General features: G+C 43.7%; 1 protein-coding gene across 1 annotated transcript in view; it reads right to left on the bottom strand.

The window, feature by feature from the left end:
* Positions 1-26,988, bottom strand: part of LOC127632615 (multiple epidermal growth factor-like domains protein 9) — a 157,592-nt gene that overhangs the window by 26,323 nt on the left and 104,281 nt on the right. The window contains exons 3-4 of the mRNA XM_052111315.1: positions 19,211-19,350; positions 7,742-7,891 (exon numbers count right to left, since the gene is read on the bottom strand). Coding sequence (XP_051967275.1) covers positions 7,742-7,891; positions 19,211-19,350 — 290 coding nt within the window. The remainder of the gene's footprint in view (positions 1-7,741; positions 7,892-19,210; positions 19,351-26,988) is intronic.

The raw sequence follows: 26,988 nt of genomic DNA on the forward strand, positions 1-26,988 counted from the left end.
GCCGTGGAAGGTGTGGAGTAACGAGCAGAAGCTTCTGCCCTCCTCCTCCTCCTTCGGCTTACGAGGTTGAGCGCGCTGGCGCTAGAGCGGGCGAAGTTGAGCACGCTGGTTCAGGAACAGAGGAAGCTGGGCACACCGGCTCTGGAGCGGACCAAGCTGGCAGCGTGGAGGTGTTGATTCCCGTGGAGAGCACACCCGGGATCGAGAGAGGAGGTTCGCCAGCTGCGAAAGTCGACAAGATCAGATCGACGTACTCTCGCCAGGTGTAACCCTCGATTCCGGGCGACTCTCGCCACCGGCGCGTAGGCAGGCCGGCTCGGTAAGTCGCTTTCAGCGCTTCCTCTCTCCATCCGCCAATGCTGGTCGCGGCGACAAAAAAGTAGGTGTATTCGCGGATCGACAGATCCGCTTGGGTCAGCTCATTGAAGAAAGCCGCTAGATCCATTGTGGGTCCTTCGTTCTGTTATGAATGAGGCAGCGAAGGCAGACGAGGAGAGCGGATCTAAAATGCAGCTTAACTTTATTAAGAAAACAAACACAAAGGAAAACCCTCAATGGGGAAATAAACATAAAACAGGGAACATAGGCAAGGACAGCAAACCAGGCTAAACAACATTCAACGAACGACAAGGAGTGAACAAAAAGCAGGGCTTAAATACACAGGGAGTGATAATACAAATGAGACACAGGTGAAAACAATGAACAAAATGGCAGTGATGACGGCAGGTGGATTGTGGGAAATGTAGTTCATAAACAGTAGATTAGTGAGACACAGGGCAGACAACAGGGGAATGAAGAGAAAACTAAGGAAAAAAAAGGTGACAAAAAAGGTAAACAAGGGCAACAGTGAAACAAGACAAGGAATTCCTAACAGATCCATATATTCCATATATTTGTTGTGATTTCTGCAGCACAAGGCCATGAATCACAGCCATGCCGATAAATGGAACAATAGCACTATTGAGTGATTTTTAATAAATATTAAATAGTGAAACAAAACAATAAAGATTAAATTCCAGTAAACTATTGTATTCTTAAGATACTTCAGTTCTGAGAAAAACAAGCTTTGAATTGATGCAGGCACCGTACTTTTGTGTAAGGTTCTGCTACATCTCATTTGTAAAGCCCATTTAAACTCCAGGCAGAGCAAACAAGGCCCTTGTCTCCCACAAAAACCTTACAAACTATCACTTGCAACTGGTTTGAAATAGACATTCATTCACATCTGCATTTAAATATTCATGAGGCAATCTGTAAGAGAGATACCTAAAGAGAGACCTAATGAAACCAAGGGATACAATATGGTTAAAAACGGCATGTGTACTTTATTGCAAGATTGGGACTTGCAGGATCCCTGAGCTGTCAAAAGAGCGTTAAATAATTTCCAGATTCATTTGTTCATCAAAAAATAAGCACTCTATTTTAGAGCTTCATCTGTGCTTGTCAGTTGTGTCCCTCTAGCAGGATCTTACTAAATCATGTGTGTGTTTAAGACCTAATGGTATTTTTCAACAATGCACAATAGTATGAGTGTGACGGCCATATGACAGTAAAACTTTATGTTCATAAAATAACACTAGTTAAAACAATAACATCAGGTTCAAGACAATTAATTCCACTCAGTCAGTGAGATCGTGTACATCTGTAAATTCAGACAGAGCTGCAAACTCAAGTAATGAATTATTGACACTTAGAAAATCCAGTCATTCCCAGACATCAAATTACTGACTTGAGCGTGTGTGCTCAGTAAAAACTTTTATCAGATTCAAAAACAGTTTTGAAATAAATGCTTTTTTTCTCATGCAGAAACCCCAGCCCTAACTAATGTAAGCGTTCATATATTCTTACTTATAAAACAGATCATTCTGGACCTGGATGCTGATTAGTCAATACTGTTTTTCAGCCATGCTAAAATGCACAATATAGTGACAGCTATAACACAAAGCTGTTCACTGTGTGTATATCACTCTCAGCACCCATAGAGGTCTTAGTTTACAATAAGGACTATATCTTATAGCAGAAGGATGGAACTTAATGAATTTGCTTATAAATTAATGTTTAAATGAAAATGTGTGTCATTATTTTTAAGTAGTGACCATTTTATAAAGGTAATAAGGCTCTACTTAAGACCATGCTAGAGTAAAACAGTAAAAGAAACTGGGTGGTGGTAGCTAACGCACATAACTGTTAATCAGATGGTCGCTGGTTCGATCCCCACCATTATGTCCTTGAGCAAGACACTTAACTCCAGGTTGCTCTGGGGGATTTTCCCTGCAATAAGTGCACTGTAAGTCACTTTGGATAAAAGTGTCTGCCAAATGCATAAATGTAAATTGACAAAGTCTGGGAGTTTTAGACATACAGTATATTAGATGTACGAATTTAACAAATATTTTGCTAATAAGCACCTACATATATTACTAATTAGTAAATATGTGGCACTGAAAAAGGAATTGAATAAGGAATTCCCATAGAGATGTACATGCACTCTATTTTGTTGGTGACATTTTCTATAGAAGATTGGCTTACAAATTTTATCTCATATATGCAATTAAAAAATGTGACATTACTGTCAACTTCAGAAATACCAGCATAATCTCATGAGAATTTTTATTTCATGAATTCATGAGAAATCATATGACTTCATTTGTATAAAAACGTACAACTCATACACCTCATCTCCTTCAAAACCCTAATTTCTTCCACCATACATACATTTAAACTTATTTATCAATTACAATCATGGTCACAGGTTAAAATGTATTACTAGGCTTAGGTATGGGGTTTGGGTTATGGAAATAATTCTGAAATATATCACGAACAGTTAGTATTTTTAACAGTACTAACATGCTTAGGTTTAGGGTCTGCGTGAAGTGTTACATTTCTTTGTTAGGTTTTCCTTTGTGTCGATACACATTTTGTTTAGCAAGAAAGAACTGAAACCTCATGGTATACAAGGACACAAGAGGATCATATGTGACTGGTTGGTGTAAAGTCATGCATTTTCGCAAGATTTCTTACAAATTGGCCATCTCGTATTATTCATACGAATTCCCATGGGACCAGGTTGGTCTGTGTATGTATATAATTATTTTGCACTTTTTTTGTTTTCTGTGTTCGGAGATTTGTTATTCAGTGCCCGGTGTACACTCTGTAAGCCTTACAAATTACAAATAAACTGACTTGAACTTGATTTAATACTTACTGTCTATCTTAGATTTTATGTTACACCTTGTACACAGAACAAACCAACATATTTACACACACAATCTCCTGTCTCAACATCAGTGTTAGTGTTTCCTGTGAAGTGGTGAGTCTTTAAATTTGGCTGTGAGTGCTGAGGGATGTGTCCAGACTGTAGATGACCATGGACACAGTGAGAGTATAAGAGGCAAAGAGCCACTCAGCAACAGCAGGACGGTGACTCAAACAGGATTACATGAGTCAAACAGGAGGTGTGCTATGACGTGTCTGTCAATTTCTCTCTCTCTCTCTCTCTCTCTCTCATATGAAATGCATACTGAATGTTGGGTGGTTGTTTTCATGGTGTTCAGTAAAAGTTTTTAAATTGTGATATTACATCACCACAAAGCCAGAATATGCAGTTAATTATAAAAATATATATTTATTATGCAGTTCCAAGAGAAGGGAACATCTTTTTTCTCTCTCTTTATTTTATAGAATAGGAAAATAGTTTTTTTTTCCTACCCAATTTTTTGTGTGAATTTTGAGTATATATTGTGTAAAGTAATTAGTAAACAAAAAAAAGAAAAACAACAACAATTGTTAATTTAAATTAAGCAATTCTGTTTACATCTTATTTACTTTTTTTAAATATAAAATTGCATATATTGGCCATCGGACACCCTGTTCTCTAGAAATATATATAGGCCTTTAAAAAAGCATATCAATCATTCCCTACAAGTTCCAAGCGAAACTTAATAAAGAACCATTTTGGCTTTAACCCACAAGACTTTAGCCATTAAAGAGCTGCAAAATGCTTGCCAAGCCCCAAGTGGACATCAATCAAGCAAAAAGGTCTACATACTCGAACCAGCAATCCACCTGGAACTACATTAGTACTAATGGCTGCTGGGATTTGAACCTGCAACCCTTCAATCACAGCAGCAGAGCTAACGCCTCCCCATCGTGCAGTGTAAAGTGTAAATTTACGATCAAAGCCATGTGCTCGGTTTTTGTGCTGAGTAACCTTTTCAGCATGCACACATGTGAATTATTCACTTCCTTCCTCCTATTGGTACTTTTGACATTTTTATATATTTACATTGTTTATTAGTTGACCCCAGTAAAACACTGCTTGAGATGTAAAGCAGAAATGCAGTACAATCTGTAGAGATGGAGTCTAGGTTTTGGCTGACGGCATATTTTGCTCTTCAGGGAGATCTTTGTTAATAAAAGTGTGGCCTTGATGGGTAAATGAGGAATTAATTTAACACTCGGGCTGCATCATCAGGGATTTACGGGCAGAATAAAATAAGGTCTGTCGGGTAATCAGACGCTGTCCTGACTATGCAGGTTATTAGCATTCCATTACCATAATCACAAATCCTCAAAGGCTAAAACCTGTACTGAAGTTCCTAATACAGTGCAGGCTGCTTTTTGGATGTGGGCATGATGATGTGCTCTCTCCTATTAATACAGACTCTTCCTATTTTCATTAAATACTACAATGGGAGGCCACACTTTTTTAACCAAGATTCTAAATACCTCAAAATACTATTTATCATCTGCTACTTTGATGCTCCTTCAACTGAACAGCAGAAATGCAGGAAGAGAAGATTGGTATCCAGAGTCATCTATAAGGGTTTTCTTAAGACTTTTTATTTCCTTGAATGCTTCAAAATATCCAGGCCTAAAATTAGGCTACTGTAAGCCTATCTACAAACCCAGCCAAAAAGAAAAAGAGAGAGTGTGTACGAGCGAGAGTGAAAAAGGGAGTGAAGCGCTAGCTTTCTATGTTAAAATATGATACTTTGAAAAGCAAAAACTACAATGAAGCATACATTTTTGGTATATAGTCAAATAAATGACAGGTGTTACTTGGCATTCTAGCAATAAGTTTGTCCAGATACTCAGGTGATATTTCACCCTACACTTCCTGTAGCACTTGCCATAGATGTGGCTGTCTTGTCTGGCACTTCTCACGCACCTTACAGTCTAGATGATCCCACAAAAGCTCAATGGAGTTAAGATCCCTAGCACTCTTTTCCAATGATCTGTGTTTCTTTGCCCACTCTAACCTTTTCTTTTTTTGTTTGTTTCAAAAGTGGCTTATTCTTTGCAATTCTTCCCATAAGGGCTGCATCCCTGAGTCTTCTCTTTACTGTTGAACATGAAACTGGTGTTGAGCAGGTAGAATTCAATGAAGCTGCCAGCTGAGAACATGTGAGGGGTCTATTTCTCAAACTAGAGACTCTGATGCACTTATCCTCTTTTTCAGTTTTACATCTGGCCTTCCACATCTATTTCTGTCCTTGCTAGAGCCAATTGTCCTTTGTCTTGGATGACTGTAGTGTGCACCTTTGTATGAAATCTTTCAGCTATTTCAAGCATTGTATAGCATTCATTCCTCAAAACAATTATTGACTGACAAGTTTCTTGAGAAAGCTGTTTCTTTTTTTTGCCATTTTTGACCTAATATTGACCTAAAGACATGCCAGCTATTGTATGTGACAACTCAAAAACAAACACAAAGACAATGTTAATCTTCATTTAATGAACCAAATAGCTTTCAACTGTGTTTGCTATAATGGCAAGTGATATTCTTGTACCAAATTAGCAATTTAGCATGATTACTCAAGGATAAGGTGTTGGAGTGTTGGCTGCTGGAAATGGGGCCTGCCTAGATTTGATCAAAAATGTATTTTTTCAAATAGTGATGGTGCTGTTTAAAATTAGCAATGTCCTGATTATCCTTTGTGATCAGTTGAATGCCACTTTGGTGAATTAAATACCAATTTCTTTCAGAAAAAGCTAAATCTGTACATTATTCCAAACTTTTGGCCGCCAGTGTATATATGTTTTTTAAGATGCACCTTTATTTTTCTATAGCCAGCCATATCCGTACACATTTCCATAAGGTGATGCAGCAACCTTATGATATTCATCTTGTTTTATCAGCTCTAAATATGCTTCTCATGTGGCCACACGGATGTGCGCGGAATGATTGAAGCCTGAAGTTGTGCTGTGCTCTATCCAAGCTCACCCGTCAACATGGCTTCGAGTTCTGGTTACAAGAGAGCGCAGAGTGGCTTACATGCTCGATTAAATCTGACTTCCCTTGATATTGTGGTTCATGCAACACATTTGAATTCTACTGAGAATATTCTATTTTAAAGCGGTATGGAGCAATTCAACCAATTCAAATGGCTAAATGGCTGCGATGAGGGTAAACACCTGCCATGCCCCAACATCAGTTACAAGACTTTTCACATCTAAACATAAACACCCTTACACCCTAACATGGATAGCACATATTTGCCTGTTATGGGTATGTAAGTATTTTGGATTGAAAGACTTGTTGTAGAGATGACAAATTGTTACTGTGTTTACGTCATTCCACAAGAACATGACCTGTAATCAAACGATATATGATCACATGTATGTGACTTTATTTTTTGTATTATAAATATTTCTGTTTTTTTTTTTTTTAACAAATTAAGTACCTTATTTTGTTGTGGATGTCCTAATCTTGATACTGGATTTGCACTTTTTAGAGAGCTCAATAATATATTCAAATTAGATTTTGGTTGCATTTGTGAGATAACAAATGTAATTGATTGTGTAAAATATAGCAAATAATATCGTAATATTGATCGAAGGCCCTTGAACTGAATCGAATCGAAATCGCATCATGGAAGAGATTGAGATCATATCATAAATGAAACTTGAGGTTTACACCCTTTACACCTATTTATTACCGTAAATAGCAGTTTCACAGTCAACATAATTTGTGATTTTGTAAAACTACTCTAACTCTGCACACATACATGCAGAACACTGAGCAAGCATCTGCCCATTTGCTGTTGTATGTGGTATTTTTCCATTGTCAGGTTTATATCTTATTACACCTGCTCGTGTGACTACAGAAACACTCCTGCTGCTGTCAGCAAAACCAGCAGCCCACTCACAGATAAACTGATCATACAATACCTCACAAACATATTGCAATTAAAATCAGGCTACAGAGAGGGAGCATAAAAATCTGAAGGTGCTTCTAAATTTAGTGGGGGTGCTCTACTAGTAAAAAGTGAAGATGCTATAAAGAACCATTGTTGTTCAATTGAGGGTGCTTTAATGTCCGTTTATCACCCTCAAGCACTGCCGTAGAATCGGGCCTGGAGCACTGAACATAACACTATCTGAAAATAGACAAGAAACTCCATCTGTTCTCACCTTTCTATTTCATAAGCATATCCTGTGAGGATTCTGTTTCTCCTGCTTAGACAGGAGGCAGGGAAAAATAGTTTCCAGTTTCACTTTCACTTAAAATAAACTTTCTTCTCTTAAATGTCCACCCACCCAGAAACTCAAGCAGCTGGCCAGAATGATGCAAGACATGTAATCCAAAACAGATGTTAGGGGGCACTCTGCTTATTCCAGATGTGGGGATCTCTTCTGAATTCTCTACAGCAGCAGCCAGACCAAGAAGAGCTTGTAATAAAGTTAGCAGGCTACGCTAAAGGGCTACGCTAGCCTGATGTGCGTGTAAAGGACTCACCCAGCCTACAGCTTCCTGTGGAAGTGACGCTGGAGCAGGGGCAAGGGATGCAGGCGTCTGTTGCAGGAGACCCAGGCCTTCGGTAGAAATTATACCTGCAGTTCTCGCAGCTGGGTCCTACAGTGTTGCCTTGGCAGTTCTCGCAGATGCCTGAGAGAAAAGGGGGAGGGAGAGAGAGTTGAGTAAACAGACCCAGAGCAGTGACTGACAGGACTTTGGTCCAGTGAGGTGGACAAGAGTGGAACAGAGTCCATCAGTGCTAGACATAAGAAATCTGAAGTTAGGAGACAGACAGAAAAAAAAAAAATGATTAAGCAGACGTGCTTCTAAGGAGTGTGCAAGACACATGAAAATAAGGAAGGAACTTGGAAAGAGATCAGACCTCACCCAACCATGTGCAAATTTAACCATAAAATACAAACATAGTGATGGAGAAGAAAGAAAAAAAACATTACAATTTTAGAGTAAAGCTTTTGTGTGTGCCAATATCATGTAAGGAATTCTTTAAGAGGTAAAGGGTTCAAATGTTTTTATGATGTTGATCGAACATACTGTTTGAAAACTAAAAGGAAAGAGAACCCAATATAATAAGTGATTGTATAATTCACAGAGGAAGCATGAGAAACCACACATACACACACGATGGCATTCCTCTGACTATTATGCAACAAGTCTAACCTGACATGTGTATAAATACTAAAGCCTCTAATAGGAAAAAAGTGAACAGCAGAAAAATTGAACTTAATAGGCTGAGAGGTAGTGACGAATGGGAGTCATGGTTTCATTCTCTGCGCCTGAGAGAAAAAGCAGATACACTGCATAGTAATGAATGAGCAGGATAAAACAGCAGAGAGAATGGCAGGAGAGGAATAGGGTGTTGTTTTGGAGCTGGAACAGGATCTGACAGCAGTTTCACACATGATGAAAATCCTTTGATTCACATGCTGATGAACACCTGTGCTATTGATGTCCAAAGAGATTTCTCTGTTGTACATCAGGCTGCTTGTATTTGCTGTCCTTTTAGCCTTCTTCTCTAATAAAGCACCACTTCTGGCCCTACTCTTCCTCAATACAAAGTATTTGGACACTTAAACCAAACATAAAAGTGTACGGATGTCATTGTATAAGATAACAAACTATCAACCAATTGGTTTCTTTTATTTTTTTTTAAGAAAGACAGCACAATCACAAATTTCAAGTGAAGCATTTTACAAAAAGTAGCTTGGTCGTAAATTGTAAACAAAATATATGCTGTTCAATATCGAGATTTTTGGACAATCTTACTGGTTGTAACACTTAGTGGAACATGTCCAAAGTAATGTGATAAACTACACCTATGGTTTACTTTGCTAAGACACCTGTCTAAACTTTGAGGGCAACTGATTTCAGACCTTGGCACTAGGTTAAAGTAATTGCAAAAATGGCTCAGAAAAGTTAAGTTTAAACACAAAGATAAAAAATTAGAGTTAGGAGTTAAAAAAATATATATATATATAACCCTGGGTACTATATAAGGGTTAAAATAATAGTAAAGGTAATGCTTAAATAATTGAAATGAGTCCTAAATGAGTGTCATGCAGTGCAAGTAATTGAGTATTGTAAAACAGACAAACTCGACCGAATGTTTTTGGGGATTAATGTAGGTTTATTAAAGAAATCAAATGGGATAAAAATAAAAAAAAATAAGAATTATGAATCCACTTCTAACTGCATAAGTCTCCTTATCCGGTCTGTTTGTCTCAATCCATTTATATAAGGCAGGAGCTTGAAAAATCTTCAGGGATGAAAGCAAAAACGTATTCCTTTAGATCAAGACAAAGAGAGCACTAGAGAGATGTAACTCAGTGCCAAAGAACATTGATCAAAGGGTCTGTGTGTCTGAAAAGACGGGCTGCTGTCAAAGCCACTCTAACGTGCATGTGTGTGTGTGTTTTTCCACCGGGCCTCCAGGGCCAGAGAGCAAAGCAAGAGCTGGATCATTAGTGTTCAAACGCTGCTCCAAGTGTTTAAGATGAATAAGTGTCCACAGCTAAAGCCTTATGCAAACACTCTCTTTGGTCCAGCTCTAACTCTTCTCTCATTCCAAACCTGAAGACTGACACAGAGGTCAGAGGAAAGCAAGATCAGAGTCAGGAACACAATTAACAATGATATATTAACATACGAGCATACAGCAGTAGACATGAGAACACATGCAAACTTTTGCTAATGCTCCAGTTGTAGAATGTATTCTAGCAGAATCAACTTAACTATAGTGAAGAAATGTGAAAGGCAGCATTTACTATAGAATTCAGTTTTGCAGCCCATATATTAAACAAAACAAATCTATTTTGTATTATTATATATATCAAAAAGTCTCTTTTATGTGTTTGTCCCCCATTAAAATTCCATTGATTAAATTTGTTTGTTAATGTATAATTTTAACTAGACATTGTTATATAACTATCCAGTCAGTAAGAGAGTCAGATGCTAACTGAGTAATTGCTCTACTCTCTCATAATGTGCATTTACAAACAAATATATAGGCAGAACAAACAGATCCTTATGCAGTTTTACACATACCTGAATCAAAAACTTTAGGTTTGACTATATGTCACTTGATTTGCAATAAATACAGTTATAAATAACATCCTTCTTTGATTACGGTTAAGTCAAATTTAATTACAGAGCACATTTAAAAACAAGAATTGTCCAACAAAGTGGTGCAAAGTGAGATTAGATCAACATGGGAAAAGCATGAAAAGAGAACGCATGATATACAAAAAAGGTTAGTCAAATGACAGGATTTAAATTGATAGTAGGAACAGACCCAATACCCACTGCTGAACTGTTTCATAGCTCTGAGGGAGTCAGACAGCAGAAAGGGACTGCTTGTGGACCTCAGAGCTGTAATGAAGGCTGGATTATTTCAGTGGAGTGAATGAATGCCAGCCACTTCAATAGAATGAATAGCATGATTGACTACAGTATGTCGAAAGCAATGTTAAGATTCATCGGAGTGGCAGTTTCCAGAGTTCACAGACAACGATAAATCATTAGAGACTTTAAGAAGAGCCAACTCTGTGCTGTGCTCTGAAGCACAAACGAGATTCCTCAAAAATCTTATTTCCAGTTAAAAACAAAAACGAAGAAAAACAACTTTTATGAAACTGGGTGGAAACACGGCTTTGTTTGTTACAAGTAAGAGCGCAGACAAAGCTTGGTCAGAACATTTGAAAGATAGAAATGTGTCAACTCTGTTTTGAGGGTGTGGAAAGAGCTGTCAGTTTGAAATCAGGCGGGCATATAACAAATTGGATTTAGAAGACTACAGCATGTTGTTGGCTCAGAAAGGTCATTTTAACAATGAAGACATTTAGTAAGGCTTCAGGAATTGAACTGGAAGAGGATGTGAGAACATGATCAAGCACTACATTTATTGGGCAAAATAGAACTTTAAATCTATAAGAATTTTTTAAGAAATAAAAAAAAAAAAAATCCATATTCTAGTTTTTAGTAAAATAAAGTTAAATCTATATAACCAATAAACAATTAATTCAATCTTTCAATAGTATAGTGCAAGCAGTTGTAAACTGTGGGCCACTGCCTACTGGAAACACCTGATTAGGTGCCACATTCCACCTGATCACTCATTTATATGTGCACTGACCAGTGTGCACAGTAGGTGGCAGGAGGGAGGCAGAAAGGCAAAATAAAAGGAAAGAAAGGTTAAGAAAAAGAACAGAAAGAAAAGTTTGGGAAAAAACCCAAACCAGAACAATGTATAATAGCATGAAACCTAAAGGTTTCCCAATAAACAACTTTAAAACAAACATTAAATCTATTTTTTTTATGTGAAAACAAGATCTAGGTTTGACTATTTTTGTGTAGAGAATAATATAATATTAAGCAAATCAACAATTAGTAGAGATTAAAGAATGTCTAACCAAAGGCAATTATTTGTGTTAAAATAACCAAAAGATTGGTATAAGTATGCATAAAGGAGATATTTTGAGAAATCTTTAATAAAGTACTTATATTTGGGAGGTCTGTACACAAGTGCACAAAGCAACTAATCCGGGGCTTGACAGTTCCATCTTAAACAGCTGCACCTCAAAACAGTATCTTTCAACAGATCATAGTTTTTGAATACATTTTTACAAATCTGAAGCTAAATCCCATCCTTCACTAGCAGTTCTGTGAGAGCTACAAAAGACAGACTCTTGGAGAGTCATTGAGCAAATTCTCAATCACAAATAGGAAATTCAGTTCACAAGAAAAATTATGTTATGTAAATGGGATAAGTGATGCAAAGGGATTGTATGTTTACATACAATCTCTGCTGTGATCTTGTCTCATGCACCAAGATGTTAACTTTGACTGATCTTGGAAAACAGGCAAACACAGAATCCAGACCCTAGTGCAACAGAAGATCTGCACCCAGAGATCTCTTGGTACACTTTAACAGCTCAAATTGCATTTAACTAATGTAACACTATCCATTCAACTCATTCTAACGGGACAGTTTGACTCCTGTTGTGCTGTCTGATGTAATGGCAGAAAGAAATGGCAAGATCTGCACTTCTTTGTGAATGCACATTATTGGCTTTTAGAAAGCAAAGCTGTGGGTAGGGTGCATGTTGACAGGAACATTAAACACCACTAGTGTGACACAAATGGACGCCTGGAAAAAACTGACAGTCAAAGAACAGTGTTGAACATCAAATGAGAAATTAAACAGATTTAAATTTGGGCTGTTAAGCATTTGTTACATATTGTTAATATAAAAAATGTTTTTACTGCAGGTAACAGTCAAAACTGAAAATTATATCAGGCTGGTAAAATTACTGCTGAATAGCAAATATTATTATAGAAACAAACTGATGGAATAAGAGAACGAGTAAGCACAAAAAAACAAAAAGTAATTTGCAGCAATATTCAGAATGTCTTTTAAAAAAAAGGAGGGGGTGGGGGGGGGGGTGAAGGACAGAAAGGAATGCTCTGCCTGAGATAATGGTCCTAACTTTGAGAGATTATTTCTTATGGCCTTTTCACAAATAAATTGATAAAACAATTTTGCAAAATTTGACAGTTTCTGCAGGCCACATCCACACTAATACATTGGAAAACGCATCTTTTCACTACGTTTTTGCCTTCCGTCCACACTGAGATGGCATTTTTGTCCAACAAAAACAAAGCTTTTCGAGAAAAAAAGAAAAAAACCCCTCTCCCAAGTGAATACATTTGAAAATGCTGTCTTCGTGTTGTAGTGTGGACAGGGAAACGTCTAGGTTACGTATGTAACCTCCATTCCCTAATGGAGGGAATGAGAAGTTGTGTCGGAAAAGCGACACTACGGGCCTCTCGAATGCCAAATATGCCTCTGATCTATGAAAAAAGGCCAAGGAGAAGTTGGCAGACAGTATTTGCATACCCCACCCCCGGACATAAAGGCGAGGAAATACTATGAGTTCATTCAGGATTTTTCTGAGGAGCCGGAAATGGTCCGGCCACTACAGTGGCTCAGCTCAGCGACATGGCCGGGAGGACACAACGTCTCGTTCTCTCCATCAGGGAACGGAGGTTACATACGTAACCTAGACGTTCACCGTCTGTTGCTCTCTCGACGTTGTGTCGGAGAAGCGACACTAGGGGTCCAATTTAAATCACGCCATGCGCTGAGCCGTGTACGTGTTCTGCTGACACAGGATCCTTCTGGTTACCCTAGACAGGGGAACAAGGCGACGCGTGCCAACCTGAGCCTGGCTGGGCCTCTTTTCTCTCTGTTTCTCCGCATAGAGTAATAAATGGCCGGGGCCCTTACATACATCGAGGGAAGGGGGTCTTACCCAGTTTCCTATTCTGTCAGGGGAAAAAGACCCTGTGGAGACCACACCTGCCCGGAAGGGGTGGTAAGAGTGGTGAATACATCACATGGGTTTTTAGGCGACATGTGGAAAGTGGCGCAGTGGTAGATCCAGCTTGCTACAACACGGCGACAGGAGGGCAGCTGGGACTGCCTAAGGGAGACGCGGGTCCACATTTGTAAGGGGACTGTGCCGCGGTTAATACACACAGGGGGAGTGGGATCTCCTGGGAGAGAAAGCGCACAGTTTTACCTCTGCCGAGGGAAAGGGCGCTGGGCCAGTTCATCAGCGTGTCACCGAGTTTTACCGGCTCGGACCTGAGAAGACAAGGGACGATACTGACTCAACCCGGAGATTGTAATATCTCGTATTAGGTATTAGGTGGTGCCCAACCCACAGCTCTGCATATGTCCACCAGGGAGGTACCCCTGGCCAGTGCCCACGAGGACGCAACACTTCTTGTTGAGTGTGCTCAGACCCGCAAGGGGGGGGACACAGCCTGGGTGTGATAGGCCAATGCAATGGCATCCACGACCCAGTGGGAAAGCCTCTGTTTGGAGACAGCGTTCCCTTTCCACGTTCCACAAAAGCAGACAAAGAGCTGCTCAGAGCATCTAAAGCTCTGCGTGTGCAAATACGCAAAAAAAAGCTCTGCGTCCAAAATAGGTGCGCAAAGCATGTACTGAAAACAGCAATGAAGGGGCTGGGTCTGCCTCCTCCCGGGGCAGCGCTTGCAGGTTCACTACCTGGTCTCTAAAGGGCGTGGTAGGAACCTTGGGCACGTAGCCCGGTTGCGGTCTTAGGATCACATATGTGTCTGCCGGACCGAACTCCAGGCAAGTGTCGCTGACAGACAACGCTTGCAGGTCCCCTCTTGATGGAGGCGAGCGCGATCATCAGGGCCGTCTTTAGGGAGAGGCCCCTGAGTCTGGCTGACTAAGTCGTGCTTACCCAGAGATTTGCCTACAGGGTCGTGGTGAGCTGCGATAGCGGCAACATACATCTTCAAGGTGGAAGGGGATAGCCTCCCTTCCAACTTCTCCTGTAGGAATAAGAGCACTGACCTAACTGCGCATCTCTGTGGGTCTTCAGCAAGGGAAGAACACCAATTTGCGAACAGGCGCCACTTTAGGGCGTAAAGTTGCCTGGTAGAAGGGGGCCTGGCTTGGTTGATCGTGTCTATGACGGTAGGTGGTAGACCAGCTAGATCTTCCACGTCCCATCCAGGGGCCAGACATGGAGGTTCCAGAGGTCTGGGTGCGGATGCCAGAGTGTGCCCCGTCCCTGAGAAAGAAGGTCCTTCCTCAGGGGAATTCGCCAGGGAGGGGCTGTCGGTAAGGGGAGGGTTAGCGACTGAGGAGGAGGTCCGGTGTAGGCATCCTCTGAACTCATCGGAACCGGCCAGCCGGGGAACAGTCGTGGGGCTGAAGGCGGGGGGTCCACATCCAGCATGCCGGGACTGTTGAGATCTGGTGGCAGATTGCGGGCCAGGTGACCCAGAGACAAAGGAAATAGCTCTATTATTGAGAATTTGGGTACTGCAGCCCCGTCTAGGGGGGCGGCAAATTAAATGAATTCAACAAAGATTCTCCTCCCGGCCCTCCACTGGGGGACGCAGTGGTCTTACCATCTCCGGAGCTAACATCTCGGGCTCTGGGTCGAACGTCTCAGGAGCGCCTGGGAGCCTTCCAGGCCCTCGAGAGAGTCCGTGAGACGGGGGGCGTCTGCTTCCTGCGGGGCACTCGACGCGTGGACTGAGAGCTGGGCCCAGGTTGAGGCGGAGCAGCCTGGTGTTTCTTCACAGGGGGATGCCCTCGGCGAGCAGACGGGGCATGGCCCATGGCGGCAGACTTGTGGTGGGGCAGGATGTGAGAGATGGCCTCCGTCTGTTTCTTCACCACGGAGAACTGCTGGGCGAAGTCCTCGACGGTGTTGCCGAAGAGGCTGAACTGGGAGACTGGGGCGTCGAGAAAGCGAGTCTTGTCGGTCTAACGCATCTCGACCAAGTTCAGCCACAGATGACGTTCCTGGACCACGAGCGTGGCCATCGCCTGCCCGAGTGACTGCGCTGTGACCTTCGTGGCTCTAAGGGCTAGGTCGGTCTCTGAGCGCAGTTCCTGCAGCACATTGGGATCAGGGCTACCCACGTGCAGCTCTGAGCGCCTTGGCCTGGTGGACGGAGCTGCACCCGCTGCCATCCCCAGATCGCCTCAAGGCGCCAGCCGCATCATCCTCAATCCCGTGGGAAGAAGGAGCAATGCGGGGGGTGGCTGGAGTGGCTTGCTTTCTATTGAAAGTGAGCCGCGACCGCAATGTTGCCATGGTCATGCCCTCGAAGTGAGAGCATGAACCATCCACAAACGCAGCCTCGGTGTGATCGCTGCCCAGACACACGAGACAACACCTGTGGCCGTCTGAAGCGGAGAGCACTCTACCGCATCCAGGAACTACACAGGGGCGGAAAGGCATCTTTAGAAAGACGTGTCCTGAAAAGAACGTTCAACACCGCTGTGTATTGCTCTTTTAGTGAAATATACTCTTTTAAAGAAAATCACTCTTTTAATAAAATTTTAGAGTGTTTTCTCTGCGCTGTCGAAGCGCCCAGGAGCAAATTGCACTGCGTGCAAGGAAGGAGAAAGCTGCTGTAATGCATCGTCAATCCAACAGCATGCAGAGCATCAGAGGACTAGAGGAACAGGTGTGACTCGTAGCAAACAGCATGCACAACCATCGGCTCCGAAAAAAAATTATGAATGAACTCATATTTTTCGCCTTTATACCCGTATGTCCGGGGGCGGGGTATGCAAATACTGTCTGCCAACTTCTCATTGGCCTTTTTTCATAGATCAGAGGCATATTTGGCGCTCATGAGAGACTACTAGTGTCGCTTCTCTGACACAACGTCGAGAGAGCGACAGATGGGGAAACAGAGATATCTGAAAACGGAATTGCAGTCCAGCAATGGAACACAGGGATGATTGCTTTTCAGACCAAACATGGAACAGCAATTTTCCGCATGCGCAGTAAGAGGATTAAAGCGTTTTCATTAGTTTCTGTGTGGATGAGAAACTTGTGGAAAATGCTTGAAAACGGCAGTGTGGATGATAAGTATTTTTAAAACGAATATGCCATTTTCAAATGTATATGGGTTACTGTGGACATAGTCTATGATTATCAGACATATGATTGCGAGAAAATTAAAATAATGGAAGAGACACTGATCTTGTGGCTATCTATATGCACTGAGTTGTACATCACAACAATAAAAATATATCATGACATTCGATGATGTATGGCAGTGCTTTTCATCTGGAGGTCAAAGTGGCACCATGATGCTTGTGTTGAGTGATACTTTGAAGCGCTGATGCAAATCATGTAAAAGGCTCTTTACAGACAGACAGATCCAGGAGAAAGCAAATGCAATGTAATTATAGAGATTAGAATTACCACACAGAATATTCAGTTTTAGCTGGTATATTTTCAAGAATAACCAACTTTGCACTGTAACATTTCAAGGTTCTGACTTGCAAAATGTATGCTAAATTAATAAATGTAAATGAGTTGATTTGTGGATATTTATCTTAAAATAAGATGAGAGGAGCACAGATATCTTGTCCTGTGTCAGAGACCTTTTAGCTTGTATGGTGAGAGATATATATATGTTCAAGCTCTGCAGCGATATCAGTAGTAGCAGAAAAGTGCTTATGTGTGATTGTTGAGTCAGAGTGATGACTTGGCTGCTTGGCGTCAGCATCAACATCAGCCTTTGGTTGCTGCACTGGATGAACTTGAAAAAACCTCTTTCATAATAAAGATGCAATGCACCATTCTTCCCTTTTCTAATGCTTTTACTTTTTAATCTATAATGTATAATGTGAGCCTCCAGGGGTTGACTGACCTGGTGTAAGCGATAATAACTGCTGTGATCAATACTAAATATTTAAGGATGACACAAAACTTATCAACATGTTACTACAGTATTAACAAGGTTCCCATACTTTTTGATCAAATAATTTCTGACTTTTGTATGACCTTTCAAGTTATTTGTGAATACTGGATAAGGATTTCTAAAAATAATTCTGATTCAAACTGATTCACAAACGATCCATTCAGACCGATCTGTAAACCAGTTTTGCCAGTTCACTGAAAAGAAATTACAGAACAGAATGTTCGCTCACAAAATCGACACCACTGTGAGCAAGTGTTACTCTACCTTAAAAATTATGATTCCCATTTACTCACCCTTATGCTGTCTGTGCGGTGGTGTTAGGCCATATGTTGCCCTGGCAAATCATGAGTCGGGCAGTGGGGGTATGTGGGGATGGGGTAAAATGATCTGAATTAATCCATTTGTTTGTACCACCGGTAATGGGTGTCTATAAAGTAACTTAATTCATCCAATAAATGTACTCCCAAACCCCTGCATTTCCAAAATCTTGAAAAGATAATCCCATTCTACCATATCAAATACCTTTTCGGCATCAAGTGAGATGGCAGTGCCTGGAGTCTGATCATTCGCCACTGACCACATGATATTGATGAAACGCCTAATGTTATCAAAAGAGCTGTGGCCCTGAATAAACCCCACCTGATCTAGATGAATAAAAGGTGTCATTACTTTACTTAATCGATTACCCAAACTTTTGGATAATATTTTAACATCAAGCTGGATCAGGGAAATTGGATTGTAACACATACACTCGCTTTGATCTTTGTCCTTATTAAGAATCAGACTGATTTGGGCTTGCATCATGGTTGGTGGAAGCTTTCCATTCTTTAATGATTCCGTATAAACTTCTAGCAAAAGTGGAGCCCTAATTCCCTCTCCGATTAAATCGATCCGTTTCTCAACATCCGACACTCTAACCATCTCAGTGAATTTAGTCTCCATGGCAGTGATCAATCAACGTATTACAGCAAGATCCTCCAAGTCAGCAACGACCTTCATCAGCATTACTGACATGTTTGTCAGTTGACACTGAATCTCTTTCACCACACTGTCCAAATTTAGTCACTGGTCTGAGGTCTGTTGCTCAGGGGCTTCAGCTTGAGCACATAAGTGTCTTTTAATGTCTCCAGAGCCTGAGGATTTTGAATTCTTTGACATATTGTCTTCATAGAACAGTTATGGAACAGTGTGTATCAAATCTCACCAGTTTATGACACAAATAGCATTAAAACTAGCAAAGTGTGCAGAGCTGGCCGTTCACACGTCCGAACCTCACATGGTGCCACATCGTGTTCAAGAAGAGCCATTTTTGTTAAAGTTTTTATGTGATGCTGAAGAGTAATATAATACTCAGGTTGACAGTTCGCTGCCTCCTGTCTCAGAATTGATTAACCTGTCACAGGTGACTAAATGATGAGAGTATTATAATTTTTGGGTGAACTATTCCTTTAATCTATGTTTGCTCCAGGGGAATAAAGTGTCAACTAAATCAATAATTAGTTAGTTAGATAGATAAGGTGTAGCTTCTGCTGATGAAGGCTCATAAGATCAAAAAATTACCATCCAAAGAGATGTGTGACAAACGCTTGTTTGATAAAAGAGGATGTGAGGAAACTGTGCTGTGCTGGCTTCTTGTGTGTCTCTATGCATCAAGTGTGGATGAGGGTGACTCACCTGATTGTGGGTGACAGTAGCTGCTGTGATTATTGCACTGGCATGGTTGGCATCCCGTGCTGCTGAAGTGCGAGAAGCCTGGGCGGCAGTCGTCACACTTGTCCCCGTGCACTCCCATCTTGCACATGCACACACCTGAACTGTGAGAATACAGAAAAATTGTTGGAGTTAGATAGAGATTAACAGAGACATAGAGAGAAAGACCTATTGTTCTGAAAAGACTGTTTGGTGTAGCTTTCAAAAGCCAGACATACAGTAGGTTAAAACCTACACATCAAACACCAGGTTTCCTCTGAACTGCCAGAATGCTCATCCTACACCTATTAATAGATCCACTCTGAGAAGGTTAAAACAACATCTGTTTGAGATAATGTGGAACACACTGGAGGTGTAAAAATACATTGATTGATTACTACGATAATCTGCATTCAGATTGTCAATCGATGCACTGATGTCAAATGATGTTGTGTCAGAATTGACAGTTTTATAATCTATTATAATTACTACAGAAATACCCAATGTTTATTTCTTATCCAAAATACAATTCTTAACCTATTTTATGGTGCAAATCCAAATCCAGATCCCCAATGTCCTTAGGGGCAGAGACGTTTGATTGGCAAATGCATCTTTTTACCAAATGCAAGTCACATTTGGGAATACATTATACGAAATGATCAAGGTTTGTGGACAACAAAAACACAAACATATTTAATTTGCACTAAAATAAAAGGGTTAGTTCACCCAAAAACTGAAAATCATTTACGTTATACCATGTGTATGACATTTTTCCTTCTGCAGAACACGAACACAGTTGTTTCAGATGACTTCCTGCCATGGCAGTTACTGCGTTACATGAAAAATGTATACATTCAGGTAAACTAGTCACGAATGCTTGTGCATATGTAAAAAAAAATATCTTTATAGTGCTTAGAAAAGTAAAAAGTGGTACCCCAAAGTGGGATGGAAAATGTCACAATATCAGTGCAGAATGAAAATGAACAGAAACACCCTGCAATGAAAAAAACGTCTGATTATACTATTACACACATCAGTCTTTTGAAGAGCAAATGAGTAACACAGAAGGATGATTTATTCTGTGAAAGGCTTGTGAAATCTATGAAAAATATTAGCAATTATTTCTGAAATAACACACACACATGCAGTTTAATAATTTTTTTCTACTCCCTTACCGAATGTAGCCTACTCTCCATGTGTAGACTCAGCTCTTTGGCTTTGTCTTCTCACAGTTATTAGTCTACTCATTATTCAGTGTGATGCTTGGCTCACAGTAAAGGAACCTTAACCGGTTCAACTGATCTGACATGACATTTCAAAATATCAGTTATCCCACTCATATCATCAATAAACTGGATATTTAAAGAACTCAGAGAAAAAATCTATTAAAAAAATCTCTAAAATAACACTGAAATTAATATTAAAGCGGATGTATGTAATTTTTTCTACATGGCAAAAAATACTTTCTCCTATCCCAGAAACAAATTTCAGTAAACAAATCTTAAGTTGATTTTCACTTAAAGTGTACATACCATAGTTTCAGAGGTGTTAAAATGTTTGTATTTGCAATTCCGTTTGGCAACACTAGTGGCACAGAAATGACAAACTTAAATTTTACAAAGCAGGCATGACAAACTGCAATCAAACTTAAAACGAATCGGTTACTAACGTAACCTCGGTTCTCTCTAGATGAGGGAACGAGTATTGCGTAAGCTAGCTTACGCTACAGAAAGATTAATCTTTTCTGAGATATTGAAGCCAAAAAATTATCCTTAATTTTGTATCCATTGTCAACGCAGTGCGGCAGCTGCAGACCTTGAGCGGGCTAGCTAGCGAGCTCATTGGTTGCTCTGCGGCAACTGCTGCAGCCTATAGAAGAGCTTGGGCGAACTCGCATCCAATGAGAGGCGTCCGCGCGCTCACTGCATCAAAGCCCGCCAAAAAGGGCGTGACTAGGGTGCATATAAGCGTAGTTCGTAGGCTGGAACCCTGGTTTTCATTGAATGAAGCGAAAAATTGCTCGTGGCGCGAGCACGGCCGGTTACGCAATACTCGTTCCCTCATCTAGAGAGAACCGAGGTTACGTTAGTAACCGATTCGTTCTCTTACGAGAGGTTCTCTCGTATTGCGTAAGCTAGCTTACGCTACGGGAACCCTTTGTCAACGCCGTGCGCACCAAGCATCCACTGCATGAGCCCCAGGGAATTAAGGGGGACCCGGGGGAGCCCTTGTGAGTGGGGAATTAATATTTGGCCGGCAAGTGTGCGGGCCAGTGTGTGTGTAGTACATAAGCACATAGACAGAGCGGCGGTGCGGTCTGTGTGGACTGTGTCCCATTAATGCAGCTCACCAGGGGAGCTGTAGCGTGATTAAACCGCTAGCAGTTTAGCCTGCAGAGCGGGTACTTCCAGATTGTAAAATCTGACAAAGGTGGAGGGGGAAGCCCAGCCCGCTGCCACACATATGTCGTGAATGGAAATCCCGCTGGACCATGCCCACGAGGAGGCCATGCCTCTAGTGGAGTGAGCCTTAATGCCTAGCGGGCATGGTAGGTCTTTTGACGCGTACGTGGCAGCAATAGCGTCCACTATCCATCTGGACAGTGTCTGTTTCGAGGCAGCGAGACCTTTGGTGCACCCTCCAAACGAAACGAAAAGCTGCTCGGAGCTTCTGAAAGATGCGGAGCGTGCAGTATACAATCTCAGTGCTCTGACTGGGCAAAGGCAAATTGCCGTCGCGTTCGCTATCAGATGCTGGTAGCGCCGACAAGGAAATGATCTGTGCTCTGAAAGGAGTACCGACCACCTTGGGGACGTAGCCGTGTCTAGGCTTTAAAATTACCTTGGAGTCACTTGGTCCAAACTCAAGACACGCAGCGCTGACAGATAGCGCGTGAAGGTCTCCCACCCGTTTAACTGATGATAGGGCAGTTAGAAAAACGGTTTTAAGTGAGAGGTGTTTCACATCCACGGATTGAAGTGGTTCGAAAGGGGGGGCATTCATAGCTTCGAGAACTATAGAAAGGTCCCAGATAGGAACCGATGGGGGGCGCGGAGGGTTCATCCTTCTAGCTTGCCTGAGGAAGCGGATGACCAGCTCGTTTTTACCCTGTGACTGGCCGTGCAGGGGTTCAGCGAACGCCGGGACGGCCGCCACGTACACTTTGAGCGTGGATGGGGATCTGGCCTTATCCAGCAGCTCTTGTAAAAACACGAGCAGCGGCGACACCCCACATGTCCGTGGGTTCAGGTCTCTGTCGGTGCACCATTTTGAAAACACAGACCATTTTGACGCATAGAGTCTTCTCATGGAGGGGGCTCTAGCGTGTATGATGGTGTTTATTACTCCTTCTGGCAAAGCGACGGGTAGCCGTTGATCACCCACGCGTGTAGCGCCCAGCGCTCTGGGTGGGGATGCCAGATCGTTCCGCAAGCTTGCGAGAGGAGATCTGCTCTCACTGGGATGGGCCACGGCGCTGTCAGTGACAGCTGCGTAAGCTCCGGGAACCATGTTTGATTCTCCCAGCATGGGGCTATGAGGAGCACCGAGTGGCGCGTTTCCCTGATCCTCTGCATTACCTGTGGCAAGTGAGAGTTCTCTTCTGACGCAAAGAGGTCTATCTCTGCTCTGCCGAATATGCGCCATAACGTCTGGACTGTTTGAGCGTGCAGGGACCATTCCCCTGGGGGAATATTGTCTCTGGACAGTCTGTCTGGGCCGTCGTTCAGGTGGCCTGGCACGTGCGTCGCCCTCAGCGAGCACAGGTGGCGCTGGGACCAACTCAGTATGCGTTTCGTCAGATGGAAGAGGTTCCTGGATCTGACACCGCCCTGACGGTTTAGATAGGATACCACAGACCTGTTGTCCGAGCGGACCAGGACGTGGTGACCCTGAATGATCGGGAGGAAGCGCCGCGGCGTACTCGACCGCTATCATTTCCAGACAATTTATGTGAAGGAGATTTTCCTGAACTGACCATAGGCCAAAAACCGGAGAGCCCTCGCGGACCGCGCCCAACCCGTGTTGGACGCGTCTGTCGAGATGACTTTTCGGCAAGATACAGCTCCCATCATTACTCCCCGCTGATACCACTCGGCCACTGTCCAGGGCTGCAGAGCTGAAATACAGGTCTGAGTCACTCTGATTGGCTGGTGGCCTGTGGCCCAAGCCCGGCGAGACGCGCGGGTGTTTAGCCAATGCTGAACCGAGCGCATGCGCAGTAAACCCAGTTGAAGTACTGCTGCGGTTGAGGCCATGTAGCCTAGCACTCTCTGAAACTTCTTCAGAGGTGTGAGGCTGTTCATCTGAAACGACGCGGCTAGTCAGCTGCACACGGCGGCGCGCTGTGTAGATAAGCGAGCCGTCATTGCCACTGAGTCTAGTTCTATTCCAAGGAAGGAAATTGTCTGACTGGGCTGTAGTGAGCTCTTGGTCCAATTGACTGCAAGGCCCAAACTGTTCAGATGACTGAGGAGAACTGTCCTGTGAGACAGAAGCTCCGTATGTGATTGTGCCAAAATCAGCCAATTGTCCAAATAGTTCAGAATTCGCAAACCCTGACTCCGCAGGGAGTGCGGCGCCAGCGTCCATGCACTTCGTGAAAGTACGGGGTGCTAAGGACAGGCCGAACGGAAGGACGGTGTATTGATAAACCTGGCCGTCGAGGCGAATCTCAAGAATGGCCTGTGACGGGGATTTATCTGAATCTGAAAGTATGCATCTTTCAGATCGAGAGAAATAAACCAGTCCCCTGGCGCACATGCGCGAGGAGTTTGCTGGTTGTGAGCATTTTGAGCGGTCTTTTTGCAAGCGCTTTGTTCAAAACCCTGAGATCTAATATTGGTCTGAGGCCGCCGTCTTTCTTGGGGACAAGAAAATAACGGCTGTAAAACCCGACTCAGCTCAGGGAGGCGGCACTCTCTCTATGGCCCTTTTGCACAGAAGGTTTGCTATTTCTGAGCGAAGCATGCACGCTGCTTCGTGTTCACAGTAGTTTCGAGCCACGCTCTGAAGCGAGGAGGACGGCGATCGAACTGTAGCAAATAGCCCTGTTTTATTGTGCTTAACACCCATTCGGATATCCCTGGAATATCTTCCCACGCTTTGAAGCGTAATGTTAGAGGGTGAGTGGCCAAATCGCTCTGATTGCCGCTCACAGCAGCTGAACAGAATGTGTGAGCGCGCTTACTGTGCTTATGCTGGACTGCTTCGCAGACAGCATGGACAGGCTGTTCTGTGAGTGACTTCCCGATTGAGGTGAATGGGGAAAGAGTCACGTCTGTTAAGTGATACACAAGCATAGTCACGGGCACGGGACTTACATACAGAGAAGTGTTTGCTGGCTGTGTGACGGAGCGGGCAGAGAATGGGCGCGCGCACGTATTCGTGAGCGCATTTATTGACTCTAACACTCGAGTGGTTTGTAACCGCTTTTGAGTGTGCTCTGATGGGGACACGGAACGTGTAATGCTTGTGTGTAGGGGTGAACACTGGATTGTGGGCACATTTTCTACACATAAGGCTGGTCGTGTGACAGAGCGGCCAGAGAATGGGCGCGCGCACGGATTCGTGGGTGCATTTATTAACCCTAACACTCGAGCGGTTCGTAACCGCTTTATGTGAGTGTGCCGTGATAGGGCCACGGGATGTGTAATGCTTGTGTGTAGGGGTGAACACTGGATTGTGGGCACATTTTCTACACATAAGACATGTTTGCTCTCTGGTATGGACACGGGATGTGTAATGCTTGTGTGTAGAGGTGAACACTGGGTTGTGGGCACATTTTCTACATATATGGCATGCTTGCTCTTTACCAGATTTATTTGGGTCGCCGTGAAAACGGCGTTTGAGCGCAGGCAAGCGGGCGTTAACACCGGCTTGTTGGCTGCTGAATCTACCACTGTAGTAGCCTGAAGGAAGGGGACTGACAGGGGGCGAAGCTTTGACGGTGGTCTGGCCGCAGCGGGACTGATCCGTCCTTTTGTCAACAAAGCTAGGAGGACTTCGGTTGTTCAGGTTTCAGCGCAATTCTAGTCCGAGGCCCGAGGGGCGGCGGTCTGCGGCGGCTGTCTGGCGCTGATCGAGGCGGCCGCCCTGTCGACGCTGAGAAGTCTGGCTTTGTTGAGCTGGGCGCTGTGAAGAGGCTCGTGCAGGAGGCTCACGTGGGCGGCCTGCAGAGGAGCTAGCGTGACGAGGCAGAAAGAGATTCATGGCTTGTGTGGCTTTTTGGACCTCTGAAAACCGGTCAATGATACCACTCACCGCGGAGCCGAAGAGACCGGATGGAGAGAGCGGTGCGTTGAGGAACGTAGAGCGCTCTGCTTCTCCCATGTCGGCTAGCGTTAGCCACAGATGTCTCTCGGTCACAGTCAGCGTGGCCATGCACTTCCCCATAGCTTGGGCTGCAGCTTTGGTAGCGCGGAGGGCGAGGTCCGTAGCACTCCGTATGTCTGCAACCGCCTCTGGATGCCTGCTTTCCTCATCCCACTCCCGCAGAAGGTCCGCTTGGAGGATCTGTAGGACGGCCATAGAGTGCAGAGCAGATGCAGCTTGGCCGGCGGCGGAATAGGCGCGGCCAACACAGGCGGAAGTTGTTCTGCAGGCCTTAGACGGGAGCACTGGTTTAGACCGCCATCTCGCGGAGGGCGGGCAAAGGTAGAAAGCAGCCGTCAAGTCTGTTGGGTGCCTGCTCAAGGGGTGGTGACCACTCGAGCCCGAGGCGGTCGACGGCCTGTGTGAGGAGGCGTGTTAGTTCCCCTTCGACTCCGGCGCGGGTCTTGCTGGATTCCTGGGCCGAGGAGGAGGCATGTGAGCCTGACCACTCCTCGCTGTCCGAAGCCATGATGGAACAGCCCTTATCCTCCGCTTCTTCGTCCGAGATAGCAGCAGAGCAGCTGCTCGGCGGCAACTGCGCGTCCCGGGTGGGCGGGGAGGGTGAAGGCGATGCTCGAGGGATGGGTTCCGGCGAGGCAATTGCTTCTACCACTGTTTCCGGCAGCCTTTGAGAGCGGCGCTTTTTTCTGCGCGGCTGAACGGAAGGCGGCACGGCGGCTTCGGTCCTGAGCGCTTCGAGTCGAGCCCGCAGGGTCGACATCGGCAGCTCCTCGCAGAGATCGCATCCGCCTTTGGCGAGGGCGAGCTCTGCATGCCCCAGTCCCAGGCAGAGAGCGCAGATGATGTGGCGGTCTCCGGTGCTGAGAGGAGCGCGCACAAGTGGAGCGAGGCATCTTAAAAAAGACGCTCGTACTCTTTTGTGAAGTTCTTTAAGAACTAGCTTGCTTTTAAAAAGGATACGTCGCCGGATGGCGTAGCTCGCAGGACGGCTGAAGGTGGCGAAGACGGCCGGCTTCTTCGAGCGCTGTCCACGCTTGCTTGATGCCCCTCGAACGGCGACACGGCTTCCGGTTCAGTGATGCGAAGAGCTTCGCTGAAGAGATGAAAATCAGGGTTCCAGCCTACGAACTACGCTTATATGCACTCTAGTCACGCCCTTTTTGGCGGGATTTGATGCAGTGAGCGCGCGGACGCCTCTCATTGGATGCGAGTTTGCCCAAGCTCGTCTATAGGCTGCAGCAGTTGCCGCAGAGCAACCAATGAGCTTGCTAGCTAGCCCGCTCAAGGTCTGCAGCTGCCGCACTGCGTTGACAATGGATACAAAATTAAGGATAATTTTTTGGCTTCAATATCTCAGAAAAGATGAACCTTTCCGTAGCGTAAGCTAACTTACGCAATACGAGAGAACCTCTCGTAAGAGAACCCTGATT

Source organism: Xyrauchen texanus, chromosome 3 (assembly GCF_025860055.1).
Source record: "Xyrauchen texanus isolate HMW12.3.18 chromosome 3, RBS_HiC_50CHRs, whole genome shotgun sequence".
In the NCBI taxonomy this organism is placed as follows: domain Eukaryota; kingdom Metazoa; phylum Chordata; class Actinopteri; order Cypriniformes; family Catostomidae; genus Xyrauchen; species Xyrauchen texanus.